At 46.0% G+C, this 17,266-nt stretch overlaps 1 protein-coding gene across 1 annotated transcript in view; it reads right to left on the reverse strand.

Moving 5' to 3' along the window:
• LOC110304409 (kinesin-like protein KIF28P) overlaps window positions 1-17,266 on the reverse strand; it is a 50,489-nt gene that overhangs the window by 15,248 nt on the left and 17,975 nt on the right. Inside the window, exons 8-12 of the mRNA XM_021175827.2 lie at window positions 5,348-5,415; window positions 3,376-3,482; window positions 2,274-2,386; window positions 1,955-2,045; window positions 651-705 (exon numbers count right to left, since the gene is read on the reverse strand). Of these exons, the coding sequence (XP_021031486.1) occupies window positions 651-705; window positions 1,955-2,045; window positions 2,274-2,386; window positions 3,376-3,482; window positions 5,348-5,415 (434 nt within the window). The remainder of the gene's footprint in view (window positions 1-650; window positions 706-1,954; window positions 2,046-2,273; window positions 2,387-3,375; window positions 3,483-5,347; window positions 5,416-17,266) is intronic.

Here is a 17,266-nt window from a genome sequence, read left to right on the forward strand (position 1 = left end):
GTCCTGGAACTCACTCTGTAGACCAGGCTGGCTTTGAACTCAGAAATCCGCCTGCCTCTGCCTCCCAAGTGCTGGGATTAAAGGCATGTGCCACCACGCCTGGCCTAAATTAATTTTTAAAGCTGTTTCAGTGAGAGCTTCAAACACAGACACCTGAGGATACAGCCACCCAGAGGTACAGTCGTGAAAGACCCTACACAGTGTGCATGGTCTTTCCTCTCCCCTTGTTTCTGGCTCGGTCGCCTTGCTTCTGCTGTGGAGTTCTGCCTTATTGGCTCTAACTATTGGTGTCCCTTATCTCTCAAAAGGAGCATAAGGAGCATGCAGCACGCTGCACTTCTGGGAGCACTCTCTCGTGAGCACTGGAGAGGATGCTGAGGGAGGCCTGGGAACTTTTAAATATTGCCCATCCAACTGGACTTAAGTCTGCCTTACCCATGACCAGAATCTTTCCAGAATCTTCCCCAGCCAAGCACGTTGTCATAAACCTGACAATCTAGCACTCAGGAGGAGGCAGGGGATTTTGTATTTGAAGCCAACCCGAACTACATAGTATGATCCCATCTACAAAAAAGCCAAAACCAAACAAGACAGATGTCCAGGCTGAGAAGTCCTGGTCCTCTAGTTCAGGACTCAGGTGCTGTCCTTACCCCAGGCCTTGAAGGCAGATGGCGTTTGAGGCAGCTCGACCAACATCACAGGAGCCTGGAAAGAGTCAGGACGGTTTATCTTTAAAAATTATCATCCTTTGGCCTTGATAAGGTAATATCCCTGATAGTTTGAAGGTGGCATTTTTTTCCTCAGTAAGAGCAGACAAAGGATCTGTTTTCCTCATTGGAGCTGTCAATCATAACACCCAGATATGACGCTGCTTTATGTATAATTATTTTACTTTCTGCTTTTCCCCCCTTGGGATTACCAACTTTGTGACAGTGCCACCTTCTTCATGGGCCTTAGTTCTCAGTGACCCACTGAGGCTGGGTCACTCCTCTTAGAAGCTCTTTTACTGTGGTGGCTGGCCCCTTGAGGTGCACAGTGTCCCCTGCAGCTCCTGAGTGGGTCTGGCTGTCCTCCCGACACCCATCTTAGACACGCATAGCGGCCAGGAGGAGAGTACAGATGTCAGCCCAACTCTGGGCTCTGCGTTCCAACCCATTCAGTAGCACACGTAATGGAGAGCCATTCCAAAGGCTGCCACCTCCTCGGGAACCATTAGACAAAAATTCGATGTGACCACATTTGGGTGATGGACCAATAACACTCACTAAGGAAAGAAATTCCAAGCTATGCTACACCTTGAATGAGCTTAGTTATGCTCCGTGGACTGAGAGAGACAACGGAGAACTGTGGGGTGATGTCGCTGCTCTGAGGCACCTGGCATGGTGAAATGCAGACACAGAAGGAAGAGCGGAGGTCTCTCGGGGCTCAGGAAGGAGAGAGGGGAGGTGGCTTTTAATGGGTACAGAGTTCCGGTCTGATACAATGATGGAAAGTTCTGGAATAGATGTGGTGATGGTTTAGTGCCTCTGCACTGAACACTCAAGAGAGGTTAAAGATGTGAATTTGCTTTGTAGTGCAATTTAAAAAAAAAATCAAAAAAAGGAAAGGGGAAGGGAGGAAGGAAGGGAGAGAAGAAGGGAGGGAGGGAGGGAAGAGTGGAAGAAAGGAACTCCATTCTGGCCAACCTTACTTGAATGAATGAAAGCATTCTTTCAAAGAAAAAAGAAGGAAGGAAGGAAGGAAGGAAGGAAGGAAGGAAGGAAGGAAGGGAGGGAGGGAGGGAGGGAGGGAGGGAGGGAGGGAGGAAAGAGAGGGAGAACAGCATGGAGGGAGAGGGGAGGATCTGAAGTGGGGGAAGAGAGGGAGGAAGGAAAGGGAAATTAGAACTGGCCTGGGGCGGTGGAGTGGGGGGGGGTGGTGGATGGAAGAGTAAGGGGACAGCAGAATCAGGTACCATTGTGAATGAAGAACTTGAGGACCCCCGTGAGCTGTGGGTCTTCATTGACGTTGAGGAGGTGCGGGAGAATCCTTACCATCTGCTGCTCCTAGGAAGACAAGAAGTCTGTCCCAGGGGCCTCGGGAGGTAGGAGAGCTGTCTGGGCAGGCCCTGTCCCAGGGCCCTCACTTCCTTTGGTCCCCCACCAGCCATCTTCTATGGCCCCGCCCTCCTTTACTTCTGCCTTACCTCTTTTCAGGCCCCTGGCATCCTCCCCTGGCTCCCTACTCCCTGCCAGAGCCCCAGGAGAGGACCACAGCAATGGTGTGAGTCTTACCTGTGTGAGTGCCTCATACTGCTCCTCCCACTCCCTCCGTGCCTGCTCCAGCAGCTGGGCCCAGGTCCCCTGATTCCCCAGCTGCTGTTCTGCCCAGAAACAGGCTGGGTGCTCTAGAGAGAAGGAGGAACTTAAAGCAACAGGCCATCATCCAAGGTGAGATGTAAAGGAGACAGAGGAGAGAGAAAACTGAGCTGCTTCTGTGTGATTCTTCGGGAAGACTCATTTGCCTGGTCCTGGGGTAACTCGGGCATGATAAGAACACAGAAGACAGTTCATGGGGAGCACGGAGGAGTTCGTGGGGAGCATGGAGCTCAGAGGTCCCTCTTTCTCCTTTTCATGTGTGTAGGCACGTGGCCATCTATCCGCACAAGGACTTCCCATCCAGCCAGAGGTTCAGAAAAAAAAAAACAGATTTGCCTTCCACCATTTTTTCATGTTTCATGTCTGGGTTTGTAATAGTGGGAATTCGATGCCACACACAGGTCAACACCCAGCACTTGTGACCAGCAGGGCCAGGTGTGGGCCACCGTCTGCATCTCCTCTAACTCAGGCAGTGCTTTGTTGCAGTGGATGCCTGAGGTCAGCCAGTTGGCATGGGAAGCCTGGAAATGTGTTCTCATGGGTGCACCTACTCCGTGGGAAAGCCCAAGGCTTTGTTTCTTGTAACAAAGGAGGCCTTACACTGATCTCCAAGCTGGGATTTCTCAAGGTCGAGTCACTTTGGTTTGTTTGTTTGCTTGTTTTATTATTTTTTTTTAATTTATTTAATATATGAGTTCTCTGCTGCATATACATCCGCCTGCCTGAATAGGGCATCAGATTCCCCTAAGATGGTTGTGAGCCACCACATGGTTCCTGGGAATTGAATTCAAGACCTCTGGAAGAACAGCCAGTGCTCTTAACTCCTGAGCCATCTCACCAGCCCCTTGAGTCACTTTGTTAAAACCCTTAACAAAACTTAGGCCTTCCCTCCCACCCTATCTGCCTGGCCAGCTCTCCCTCCCCAGACCAGCTGCTCTACAAGTCACCCCTCTGTCCTAGCCCCTGGGTGTCATCCAACTCTAGGAGGGGCTGAGCTTGGCCTTCTGACTTGATTTACCTGCTGCTCCAGCGCCCCTGAATCCAAGTAGCAGTGAGTTCTCGGCCCTGGACGCTCTCTCCAGTGGACAGGTGTTGATCACCACTCTGTTGCGAACCTTCTTAGCCCTGCATTTGCAATGGCAGACACACTCTCAGGCCCTTTTGCAGTCAGAGCTTTAGCACCAGCCCTGGGGTAGCAGCAGGCAAGCTCAGATCCCGGGCGAAACCATGTCAGCTTTCGCTACCTGGACTGCCTAGCCTTTTGACATTGTGACACTACATTGTCATCTACAAATTTCTTGGGCCATATTCACATTGTGGGCCTGTGGGTCACAGGCTAGACATATCTGCAAGCATGAAGACCAAAGCTGATTTCAGTAACCTACATGCTTCATACACATTCACTAAGCTCAGCCCAGTCCCTGTGCTGGGCCCCTGAACATCCTGGGTCCTGAACACTTGGCTAATCCAAGAATGTGCTTCGTCAGCAATTAGAACCCAGGGAGCCATAGGCAAACTGCCCCTTTATGTGCCACAGGCTGCAGTCAACTCACAGGGTTTCTGTTCCTGCCCCCACCTCCCGTGTCACCACAGAAACTCAGGCATACCTGACTTACTCTCCATCTAAAATTTGAATTTAACTGAGTATCTTATGCTATTTTTATCTTGATGTTGGGGATTAGACCTGCTTTACCACAGAACTTCACCGCCACAGCTGTCTCAAGCCTTTGCCATTTTATTTCACAAAAGAAATTTTAAACAAATTCTAATGAGGCTTGCGCCAAGCCCAAAGTCCAGGACAGAGTGGATAGAGCCGGGCACCCCCCTGTGCACAACTACTAGCAGAAATCTACTAGCCCAACAGCTACCCAGGGACAGCTTGCCTAGCCATGCAACCTGCCAGGTGCAAGCCAGCCCCCCAGCCCCCCCAACCCCCCCACCTCCGCATGAGAACTACTCAGCGACTCCAGCTTTCTCCCTGCCCCTCTCCTCCCTCCTCCCCTCACCCCTCTCTCCCTCCACATCTCTCCATCTCTCCCTCCATCTCTCTGTCCGTCTCCTATTCTTCTCTCCTCTCTCTTCCTATCCTTTTCTGTCCCCCTCCTTTCTCTGTCTCTACCCCTTTCCCAGGTCCCCATCACTTCCCCCAATAAACTTCCTTTTGTACCAGGCCTGTCGCATGTACTAGGCATGTCACCTCAGGGGAACACCTCGGTGGCCTGGGGCCACTGAGCTGCTCCCTCCCACAACCTTATGCTACCTTTGATAAAACACAGCAAAGAGGGCTGGAGAGATGACTCAGCAGTTAAGAGCACCCAGCAACTACACAATGGCTCACAACCATCTGTAATGAGATCTAATGCCCTCTTCTGGGGTGTCTGAAGACAGCTACAGTGTACTTACATATAATAAATAAATGTTAAAACACACACACACACACACACACAACAAAGATTGCAGCAACAGGTGGAAGGAGAAGAGGAACATTCTAGATGTTCCTAAAGCCTGAGTTCCACCTACAGATCTGAACTTGCATTACAGATACTGGGAGAAAATGTGGTGTGAAAAAGTACTGCCTCTGAGCCACGAAGGCTGGGAAGGGACCCTGGCTGAGAAGTGTCTGAAGGTCCCTTAGGAGAAGCACAAATGCACTGTAGGGTTTTGTTGCCTAGCTGGCTGGAGCTCTAACTCACTGAGATTCACCTGCCTCAGACTCCCAGGTGCTGGGATTAAAGGCCACACACTACCACCTTTAAGGTCCATGGTGTAATTTGTGAGTATCCCTGTGAGAACAGCAAGAACAACTGCTGTGCTTATCCCTGCGTCCTTGTTGTCAAGCCCACCCTCCAGCGCCTCCTCCCCTCTCACGGGCCACTTGGTCCTCCCCACTGGACCCCCAGCCCAAACACCAAGCCATCAAGTAGAGCTGAACAGAGTTGTGACTCAGGACACAGAACACAATGACTAGGTACTGCCCACAAGCTACCCACCTCTCGGCATATCTCAGCGTCGACAAGGTCTCCTCATAACAGATGTCAGCTGGACTTAGGGCTGCAATCTGGAAAGGCCCCGAGCAGACTTAGGTCATCAGGAATTTATTACCATTGATGCTATTACAATAGCTAACATTGGGGCTGGGAGGATGACACAGAAAGTAGGGTACTTACTTTGCAAGCATGAGGTACTGAGTTTGATACCAGAACCCATATAAATATGCCACATGTACTGGCGCACACTTGTGAAGCAGAGGCAGGAGGAACCCATGGAGCTTACTGGCCAGTGGTCTAATTGGTGAGCCCCAGGCCAACGAGAAGCCCAGTCTTAAAGGAAGGAGATGGCATTCCTGAGGTTGTCTGTCCTTCATACACACACACACACACACACACACACACACATGGACATTCCCACCTATGCATACACAGACACCTCATGAACACACGCGCTGATAAAAAAAAAACTAATATTCACAAAACATTTTATGTAATTTAGTGTCTATTCCTGGTGGTCAACTTGACTATATCTGGAATGAACTACAATCCAGAATTGGAAAGCTCACCAGTGTCCCTAATCTGGAGGCTGGGAGATACAAGTTTCTGACCTGGATCTACACATGGAGATCTTGAGGCATAGTGGCAATAAATTCTAAAAGATTAAGACAGGGAGATCTCTAAATTCAAGGTCATCTGAGTTTAAAGGCATGGTAACACACACCTTTCATCTGGGCCACACCTTCTGCTAGAGACCTACATAAGGACATTGGAAAAAGGAAGATATACCCTCTCTCTTCTCCTGCTTGCCTTGTAGGACTAAACAACTGCTAGATTCTTGTACTTCCATTCACAGCTGCTGCTGACCATTGTTGGGGATTTGGACTACAGACTGCAAGTCATCAACAGATTTCCTTACTATATAGAGACTATCCATAAGTTCTGTGACTCTAGAGAACCCTAATACAGAAGTTGGTACCAGGAGTGGGGTGATTCTAGAGGAGCAGAAGTATAAGAATGAATCTTTTAAAAATCTGGAGTTGGTTTGATAATTCACCAGCACCTTCAACTACTGAAACCTCTCCAGAGTCTCTCCCTCTTGGGAGCTCAGAGAATATTGAAGATCTGTGGTTGAAACTATATTCCAAGCTTAAAGAAGCTAATGCCTTTGATTATCTTGATGAATTAGGTGATTCTGTATACAAAACGTTCTACAAGATGGGGGAAAAGATCAGAAAATGATTTTGCTGGGTGGTTGCTCTTAGCATCTCAGGGAAAAAAAATGATGAAGGAAAAGAAGGAGTTGTATGATAAAATTGAATGACTCCAGACTCAAGTAAACAATCTAAAAGTTGCTAACTGTGTCCTTGAAGAGAATCTCCTCTCCAACAGCCACAGAGCTCAAGTTGCAGAAAATCAAACTGAAGCCCTCATTATAAGGTTGGCTAAATTACAGCAAAAATTCAAGTCTCAGCCTCAGAGGCTGTTAGCAGTTAAAGTAAGGACATTAATTGGCAAAGAATGGAATCCTATAACTTGGGATGAGGATGTGTGGGAAGACCCTGTTGAAGCTGAGAATTTTGAATCTTCAGATTCTCAAGGGTTTGCCCCACCTGAGGAAGTAGTACCCTTAGCCCCACCCCTTGAAATAATGCCTTCCTCACATGAGGAAATTAATCCCCTAGAATCTGATAAACCAGCAGTGACTTCAGCTGAAGAAAATGCCAGACAAGACAATACTGATGTTTCTCAAGGTCCACCAATAGTTTCTTCTAGACTTATAACCAGAATCAAGGCAAAGCAGACCCCTAGAGGGGAGGTAGAAAGTGTAGTCCATGAGAAAATTCGCTACACTTCTAAGGAGCTTAATGAGTTTGCTAATTCATTCAAGCAGAAGCTTGGGGACTATGTGTGGGAAGGATTTTAAGGGCGTGGGATAATGGTGGAAGGAACATAAAACTAGAGCAGGCTGAGTTTATTGACATGGGCCCTCTGAGTGGAGATTCTAAGTTTAATATGGAAGCTTACACAGTTTAAAATTTTTTAAAAAAGGTATCAGTCAGAAGTTTGTTTGAATGGTTGGTTGAAGTGTTTACCAAAAGATGGCCTACTGAAAAGGAGTTGGAGATGCCTGATATCCTTTGGCTTAGTGTTGACGAAGGGATTTTAAGGCTTAGGGAAATTGCAATGCTAGAGTGGATACGTTGTGTAAAACCTAATCCTCCACAATGGGAAGGACCAGAAGAAGGCTGCCCTTCACCAGCCCTGTAGACCCAAACTGGTGAGAAGGACACCAGCACATTTGAAGAGTTTTGTCCTTGCCCTTTTCCTTGCGCCAGACCTTAGGATCGGAGATGCTGCTGCTCAATTAAATGAATTAAATTCAATGGGTTTAATTGGGCACCAAGGCCTTTTGAAGACAGTTACAGTGCCAATTAGGTGGCAGCAGCATGGAGGGCTGGGGCAGAGTTCTTCAGAAGGCAGTATATGCTTTGAATCAGCGTCCAATATATGGTACAGTTTCTCCCATAACCAGGATCCATGAGTCCAGGAATCAAGGGGTGGAAAGGGAATAGTTCCACTCACTATCACTCCTAGTGACCCTCTAGGAAAATTTTTGCTTCCTGTCCCCACAACTCTAGGTTCTGCTGGCGTAGAAGTTTTGGCTCCAGAGAGGGGAGTGCTCCTACCAGGAACCACAATAAATGTTCCATTGAACTGGAAGCTCAGACTTCCCCCTCGTCATTTTGGGCTTCTAATACCCTGAAACCCACAGGCTAAGAAAGGAATAACAGTGTTAGGAGGGGTGATAGATCCAGATTACCATGGGGAAATTGGACTGCCTCTCCACAATGGAGGTAAACAGGATGATGTCTGGAGTGCAGGAGATCCCTTAGGGCGTCTCCTAGTACTACCATGTCCTGTGATTAAAGTCAGTGGGAAACTACAACAGCCTAATCCAAGCAGGATGACAAAGGACACAGACCCATCAGGAATGAAGGTATGGGTCAATCCTCCAGGAAAAGAGCCAAGACCTGCTGAGGTGCCTGCCAAGGGTGAAGGAAATACAGAAAGGGTAGTCAAGGAAGGTGTAGCCTCCCCCAGCCTTGAGCAGGCTGGCTCAGACCTTGCTGCCCTGAGAATGAGACTACCTGGGGTGGAGCCTTCCCACCTAGATGGCTTTATTGTTCTGTCACCTGCCACTGCTCTTTCTCAAAAACTAGAGAGGCTGAACCTGTCTTCCTGAGATATTCCTGAGATAGCCAACAACCTGTGGACTTGGCGACCTAATGCTAACAGCTCTGACAGACTAGTGCTAACAACTTAGCAACAAAGCATCAAAAAGCTTTGTGGCAGGGGATGGGCCTCCCCCCATATAAGCACAGACTCTTAGTAAACATCAGCCATGATCAGAAAATTTGTCTTGATCTCTTTTCTTCTCTCACCAGTCTCTCCTTTACAGCTCTGGCCTCCCATACAGGAACCCAGTTAGTGTGGCCGCAGGCAGCTACAAGAAGGCAGTTATAAATACCAGCTAAGACCTCATAACCAGTTGCAGAAACGAGGATTATAAAGTAATAAGAGCCGGGCGCTGTGGCACACGCCTTTAATCCCAGCACTTGGGAGGCAGAGACAGGCAGATTTCTGAGTTCAAGGCCAGCCTGGTCTACAAAGTGAGTTCCAGGACAGCCAGGGCTACACAGAGAAACCCTGTCTCAAAAAACAAAAACAAAACAAACACACACACACACACACATATATATATATACATATAAAGTAATAAGAATGCTCTGTCTTTTTTTTTTTTTTTTGGTTTTTCGAGACAGGGTTCCTCTGTGTAGCCCTGGCTGTCCTGGCACTCACTTTGTAGACCAGGCTGGCCTGGAACTCAAAAATCCGCCTGCCTCTGCCTCCCGGGTGCTGGGATTAAAGGCGTGTGCCACCATGCCCAGCTTCTCTGTCTTATTTTGTTAAGAATACATTTGTCTTTCTTCCAGTTTCTTTAACATCAATTGGTATTTAAATTGAGACACTAAAAGAATATTCCCAAAGGACATTGCCCATTATAAATTTACTAATGCATTTGTGACTGTACGAGGAATAGATATATCACGTTAGGCCTATTCATGACCTTGTTTGAGCCCGCCACTGGCTAACTCTGTCCCCATCCTGCTGACTCTGCCTCAGGCTCTCAGTGCTGGGTCCTCAGGAAATTGAAGGATTGCTGAATGTTAACAGGACAGAAAGGAAATTTTCACTGGTTCCAGATCCTGTCAAGAGCCTGGTGACCGCTCCTGTGTGACCTTCCCATTCCTGTCAGTGAGCTAAGCACCTGGGAAAATCTACTGTCAAAGAGTTTCTCAACCGGGCATGGTGGTGCATGCCTTTAATCCCAGCACTTGGGAGGCAGAGGCAGGCGGATTTCTGAGTTCAAGGCCAGCCTGGTCTACAGAGTGAGTTCCAGGACAGCCAGGGCTATACAGAGAAACCCTGTCTCGAAAAAAAAAAATCCCAAAACAAAACAAAACAAAAACAAACAAACAAAAACAACCCCCCAAAACACCAAAAAACAAAAACAAAAAACAAAACAAAACAAAAAACCCAAACAACAACAAAAAGAGTTTCTCTTGGCTCGGACTCCTAGCGGATTCAGTCCCTCCAGGCAGGTAGTTAGGGAAGAGCATTGGAACACAGGTGGATTTTGGGATTGTTATCGCCTACATCCAGGGCAGGTCTTTCTTCTTGGCTAAATCCTCTTTGGAAACACTCTCACAGACTGGGACAGAGATAGGCTATGCTTTGGTAACCTCCTAGGTGAGGCAACACAGTATTGTGAAAAGATCTCTTAGATTCTAACAGACTGGAACTTATGCTGGACCTCACAGCCAAAGTTAATAAAACACCTTGAGGTCTCCTAAGACTTCAGGGTGAGGTGTGCTCAGCCAGCAGTTGGATCTCTCCTGTTTGTTCCGCCAGCCTTTACCGGAACAATGCCTCTGATCCCCCTTTTAACCATCATTTACAACCTAAGACAGCTGTAATCTGCATTGTATACACTTGGAACAATGCAGGAGTATTGTTTGCTGAAAGCGGCACTTTACAGAAGTTGAAAGCAGCTTCCTGAAATGGACCATAAAGTTTGAAGAAGGCATTGTGGATACTGGCTGATAAACAAGATGGATAGAGCTCTCTCTGTTGTCGACCTGGGCAGGCTGGAGTCCATTGGAGCCAGTGACTTAATCCCTTTTAAGAAATTTCTGCTGAAATTGGGGCTGATGTCATGGAGCTTGGAGGTTGGCTGTGGCCATTCTGAGTCTGAGCCTGGGATGCCCATCAACACTCACCCACTACCTCCTTTTCTCCGACATTTTGTTGCTGCACTATAGTGAGGTCGGGGCTGGCTCAGTAGTAGGAGAAACTCTTAAAATGTACACTTCTATAATTGCAGCACCTGCGAGGCTGAGGCAGGAGCATTCCTCTTTGCTTTGTTTACTCTATTGCAATGTATTGTAATGCTAAATTCAGTACTCCAAGGTCTAGGCCAGCTTTTATTGCCCAAACCTTGCTCCTTAATTTAAAAATATTGGTTAAATAAAAATGGCTACAACCAATTACTGGAGGGAGTAGAGGTAGGCAGGTTTTGAGTTACCATGTCAGGCTTGGCAGAAGATGGAGAAGAACAAGGAGAGAGGAGAAAGTGCCATGAGTGGAGATGTACCGTGAGAGCATGGAACAGTATCTGCGGTACACACTGGGGTAGCCAGACCAGCTGTTAGAAAAAATAAGTTAGGGGTTACCCCCCACACACACACACACACACTCCCAGTAACTATCAAAGCCAAATAAAATAACCATAGTCTGAGTCTCATTTATTTGTAAGCTAGTCCAGGATAAATTCAAAATAGTTGTACTACATTTTGGTACACTTTCCCTTGGGCATAGAACCAAACTATCAGGGACAAGTTACAGGGTGGAGATGCACACCCTTCCCCAAAAACGCAGCCTTTAAGCCACTACAGAACGACAACAACAAAAACAATAGATAGTGCTTGGAACCAGGCAACTGCCTCATTCACCAGGCTACGTGGTCCCATAGCATCAGTCCTGAAACACGGAGAGCTTCCGGGGGTTCCCTCCCAGCACAAGGCTCAAATGCTTGTTGAGACACAGCCCTAAACGTGTTTTCCACTGGGACAGCGATCTGATCTGGGCATTCGGAGCTCCGCCCCTTCTGCCTCTGCTCACCTTTCCTTCCCTCTAGGCAGCTGGTGCCTAGAATTGGTACACTGAATTGGTTGCACTTTGGCCCCAAGCCCTGAGACAGCCACACCAGGGGCTCGGAGCTGGACTCACACCATTTTTCCAACAGAGAAAAGGTCATTCACAGGCCTTGTACGGGGCCGGAGCGAGTGGGGCCGGGGCAAAAGGGAAGGGGGGGGGGAAGGAGGGGGAAAAAAAAAAGCTATGTTTTTTGTTTTTTTGTTTTTTTTCCCTACAATCAGCTCGCCCTACAAATAAAAGAATCAGAAATCTCTGCAGTATCCGGAATCAAACACAAGAGGGAGATAAAAGCGCAGAAAACTCCAGATCGGGTACTAGGGTTGGAAGTTGATATTTTGGAAAGAAATAGACACATAAAGATGATAAACATAGTAAAGATCTTTTGGGTTTTATGTGATGCTATTTTGAACAGTTGGAAAGGGATGGATCTAGAGGAAATTGACATCTTTCCAGTTACAATATTGCATTGTTAAGCTTCACTCTTATCCTAAGAAGCATTTTAGTTCGCTGTGCCTTTTTAATAAACAGGGCCTTAAAGTATTCACAAGTCGAGCCGGGCGTGGTGGCGCACGCCTTTAATCCCAGCACTCGGGAGGCAGAGGCAGGCGGATTTCTGAGTTCGAGGCCAGCCTGGTCTACAAAGTGAGTTCCAGGACAGCCAGGGCTACACAGAGAAACCCTGTCTCAAAAAAAAAACAAAAAAAAACAAACAAACAAAAAAAAAGTATTCACAAGTCTTAGAAAAAGGATGAAATTTTTTTTGTAAAACAGGATGAAAACAGTGGCAAAGCATCAAAGGAGAGAGAACTGAAAGTTATAAATCAGAATACAGAGACTTCAGATGGCTGAGAAGCAGGAAAGGGATAAAAAATTTTAAAGAGATTTATGAACACAATTGGGAATACTAAAATAACAAAGATAGAAAAACAAACAGGAAAGTTTAGAGAACGTTATAAGCAAAATTGATGGGGACACTAAGATAAGGATACAAGAAAAGGAAAATAATAAAAATTGGAGAAGTCTTAGAAGAAAATTTACAACTGATCAGAAGTAAAGTTCAAGTATGTGTACTAAGGTAGGAACAGAGGAATGAAGGCCAGAACATACAGCATCACCTTGGACTTCAAAAGGGCAGTCTATTTCTTTTAAAACAAAACAAAACAAAGAAAGACAACCTAAAACGATTTCCCCAGCCTTGATAAGGGAATTGGATGAAGAAATCAAATGGCAGCCTAGAGAGGCACAGGATTTAAAAAGGTTTAGGGAAGCAACCGTGAGCTATGGCTCACACCCACCATTTGTCAGAGACTAAAGAACTGGGCCATGGAATTATATAATTCCAAAAGACTGGAGAGATTTGATGAAAGCCATCCTAGAGTCTGGCCCTCAGTTATAATGGCTGGCATTGTGGGAAGGCTTTGATTACTGTCCTAGAACAATGTCTCACAATAGTCTTAAGTGTTTGGGACAAGGTTGAACAACAGGGGAGAGCCGAATTATTCACAAAGATAACCCAGGGTTCAAACGAACTTTTCACAGACTTTTTACAGAGACTAACGGCAGCTCTAAATAGAGCAATATCAGATCCAAATGTTAGAGGAAATAATATTGAATCTTTAGCTTTTGAAAAATGCTAATGATAGGTGCAAAAAGGCTATTAGACTATTAAGAGCAAGATCTGCTTTTTATGAATAGATTAAGACTATTGTGGACATAGAAGCAAATGCTCACAGTCCAGTTGTGTTTGGACAAACACTTACAGGAGATAAAATAACAAGATACCTCTTGCTATGCCTGTAAAAGATCAAGTCACTCCCTAAGTAACAGGTAACCAAACGATTCCTAAGGAAAAATCCTTCTACAATTGTTACTTAGTTAGGGTTTTACTGCTGTGAACAGACATCACGACCAAAGCAACTCTTTTTTTTTTGTTGTTGTTTGAGACAGGGTTTCTCTGTGTAATCCTGGCTGTCCTGGAACTCACTTTGTAGACCAGGCTGGCCTCGAACTCAGAAATCCGCCTGCCTCTGCCTCCTGAGTGCTGGGATTAAAGGCATGCGCCACCAGGCCTGGCTAAAGCAACTCTTATAAGGACAACATTTAATTGGGGCTGGCTTACAAGTTTGGAGGTGCAGTCCATTATCATCAAGGCAGAGCATGGTAGTGCCCAGGCAGGCATGGTGCAGGAGGAGCTGAGAGTTCTATATCTTCAGCTGAAGGCTGATAAGAGAATCTAGGCATCTAGGATGAGGGTCTTAAAACCTATGCACATGGTGACACACTTCCTCCAGCAAGGCCACATCTCCAAATAGTGCCACTCCCTGAGCCAAGGATACTCAAACTGCCACAAATGGTAATAATTCTGAGAGAAAGTTTCCTTTGAAATGTAGAGAATGTGGAAGGAATGGACATGTGGCTTTTAAATGTAGGCCATCCAAGGATATACGAGGTAATTCCTTAATTTCGGCCAGCCAGACAAAAACCAACATGGGCCATTTGTTTCCTGTCTGCTAAGGGAAGATGTTCCTGAAAAACAATTTAAAAATTCAAGGTCTGCTGGGCGTGGTGGCGCCTGCCTTTAATCCCAGCACTCGGGAGGCAGAGGCAGGCAGATTTCTGAGTTCGAGGCCAGCCTGGTCTACAGAGTGAGTTCCAGGACAGCCAGGGCGACACAGAGAAACCCTGTCTTGAAAACAAAAAACAACAAAAACAAACAAACAAAAAATTCAAGGTCTGATAGGACAAACAGAGCTGCTTAAAACTCAAGCCTCTTAAGGAAAATCGAGCATCTCCTAAAGCGATTCTAAGAATACTGAAAGACAGTGACGTTGGCAGACTACTATAAATGATAAGAGACCAAAGTTAAAATTACCGTCAGATGGAATTGAGATTGAGGGATTAATGGCTACTGGGGCAGATGTAACCTTAACATCACAAGATTCCTGGAATCCAGCTTGGCCACTTCAAAGGGTATTTACACAGCTTCTAGATAATGGGACAGGAACTACAAAGTCTTCAATGGATTAAATGTATAGGACCAGAATGTCAAATAGGAAAGTTAAGGCCAAATTTTTGAGGAAGAGATCTATTGCAACAATGGGAAACACAGATTAGCATTCCTCCAACTTTAAGAGACAGACCATAAAGGAGGAGGCGTTTCTGTTAAAAAACCAAACAAGCAGGCAATCAAAAGGTATTATCAGGAACAGTTGTAGACTGTCCAGGGTATCCATTGATAGGATCCAGCAGAGAAAAACTCTTCAGTGGCCAGCTGTCTCCGACATTTCTATAAAATTTGGAAGCCGAGTCCCTCCTGCATACTCAGGTAATATTCATTCCTTCTCAGGTCTCTGATGGAGTTGAAGATTAGATAGGCATATCCTGACTATAAACTTAGATTGTTTAGGATTGAAGAAGTTGTTCTAGAACTATCTACAGAGATATTTTTAGAATGATAATACATGTTAGGATAAAAATTGATTTAGGGGCTGGAGAGATGGCTCAGCAGTTAAGAGCACTGACTGTTCTGAAGGTCCTGAGTTCAAATCCCAGCAACCACATGATGGGTCATAACCATCTATAATGAGATCTGATGCCCTCTCAGGTGTGTCTGAAGTCAGCTACAGTGTACTTACATGTAATAATAATAAACCTTGCCGGGTGTGGTGGCACACGCCTTTAATCCCAGCACTCGGGAGGCAGAGCAGGCAGATTTCTGAGTTCGAGGCCAGCCTGGTCTACAAAGTGAGTTCCAGGACAGCCAGAGCTACACAGAGAAACCCTGTCTCAAAAAACCAAAGGCCAAAAAGAAAAAAAAAAAAAGATTTAGGTACAGAACTCTGAACTCACCAGGATAGGATAGATAATAGAATAGTTTCGCCTGAGTTGCCAAATATGAATAGACTGAACTTTTTGAATGTAACTCTTACCTAATAATTTTCATAATTGTTCCAACTGAATGCTGTTTATTATTATTATAAGAAAAAGACCCTTTTTATTTAGACAGAAGAGGAGAATTGTTGAGATTTGCTCTGTTGCTATGTATTGCAATGCTAAATTCTATACCCAAAGGTCTGGGCCTGTGAGTGACTTCTCATGTTTACTAGCTTTTGTTGTGTAAAACTTTGTTCCTTAATTTAAAAACAGTTGGTTAAATAAAAATGGCTACAGCCCATTACTGGAGGGATTAGAGGCAGGCAGGTTTTTGAGTTACCTGGTTGAGTGGGGTGGTTGGAGGAGGAGAGAGGAGACTGAGGCGGAGAGAGGAGAAGGTACCATGAGAGGAGATGGACCAGGAGAAACAGCAAGTACATCACTGGGGAGGAAGCCAGGCCAGCAGTTAGGAAAGTAGATTTGGGGTTACCCCCCAGTAATTGTCAAAGCCAAAGAAGATAAACATAGTCTGAGTCTACTACAATTTATAGGAGTTGTACTACACAGGAGAAATGGGATTTTGAGGTCAGCCTAAGCTACAGAGCAATACCTTGATTTAAAACAAGTAAACCCCTCAGATCTGCCCACATCAGTGTTGCTGATCTATACGGGTGTCTGTCCTCACTGTCTCTGGGGACTCTGCTCGCTTTTAATCTGTGTTCTGTGTGCGCAAGGTGGCTTGGTTGCACTGATTTTGTTTCTGCATTCCTGGTACCGGAAATGGAACCTAGCACTGTACACACATCAATGCTGTGTCCAGCACGACGGCCCCAGTGCAGAGGGTGGCTTTCAATTTTTGTTTGTTTGTGGTTTTGCTTTGTTTGTTTCGTTTTGAGTGTTTTTGTTTTGTTTTTTTCTTTTATTTATTTTTTTCTCTGTATAGCCTTGGTTGTCCTGGAACTCACTCTGTAGAAATCTGCCTGCCTCTGCCTTCCGAGTGCTGGGATTAAAGGCCTACGCCACCACCGCCCAGCAGGAAAGATGTTTTATTCCAAGTTCTTGGTGAATGTACCATTGAGATCCACAAATAACTGACACCCAGAAAGACTTTAAGATGAAGTATTTTATTTGTAGTCCCAGGCTTGCTTCCCCCACTCCACAACCCCCTACTCCTCACACCTTCCCCCTTCCCACACCCCCCACCCCGACACCCCCACATCCCCTGCCATAGTCCAGCAAGTTCCATTTCCTCCCTCTTCCTCCAACCTTACCCACTTAGAATGCATCCCAGCAGAAAAAGCACCACAAAGGCCCAGTACCACATTCCTGACAGGTGTCCCAACCCCCCCACCTGAAGTCACAAGCCACCCCACCCCCACTGGACTCTATAAGATGCTCCGTGACATAGTCTGCCTGTGACTTCTTCTGGCTTCATCCCCAGAGACTGGGGAATTCCCTGGAGCCCATTCCCAATTAAACCTTCCTTTTTTACTTTTAATTCAGCTGAATTTGCTTATTTCATCTTCAGAGAAAACCTATCAATCACATTTAGGCAATAGTTAGTTTAGCGGACCTTGGTTTAGCACGTTGTACCACATAGCTGACTCTCAGTGGCTGTACATCTGTCTGGTGTACCCACATAGCCAACTCTTTTTTTTTTGTTTGTTTGTTTTTTTGTTTTTTGTTTTTTTGAGACAGGGTTTCTCTGTGTAGCCCTGGCTGTCCTGGAACTCACTTTGTAGACCAGGCTGGCCTTGAACTCAGAAA

The sequence above is a fragment of the Mus caroli genome, chromosome 1 (assembly GCF_900094665.2).
Source record: "Mus caroli chromosome 1, CAROLI_EIJ_v1.1, whole genome shotgun sequence".
In the NCBI taxonomy this organism is placed as follows: domain Eukaryota; kingdom Metazoa; phylum Chordata; class Mammalia; order Rodentia; family Muridae; genus Mus; species Mus caroli.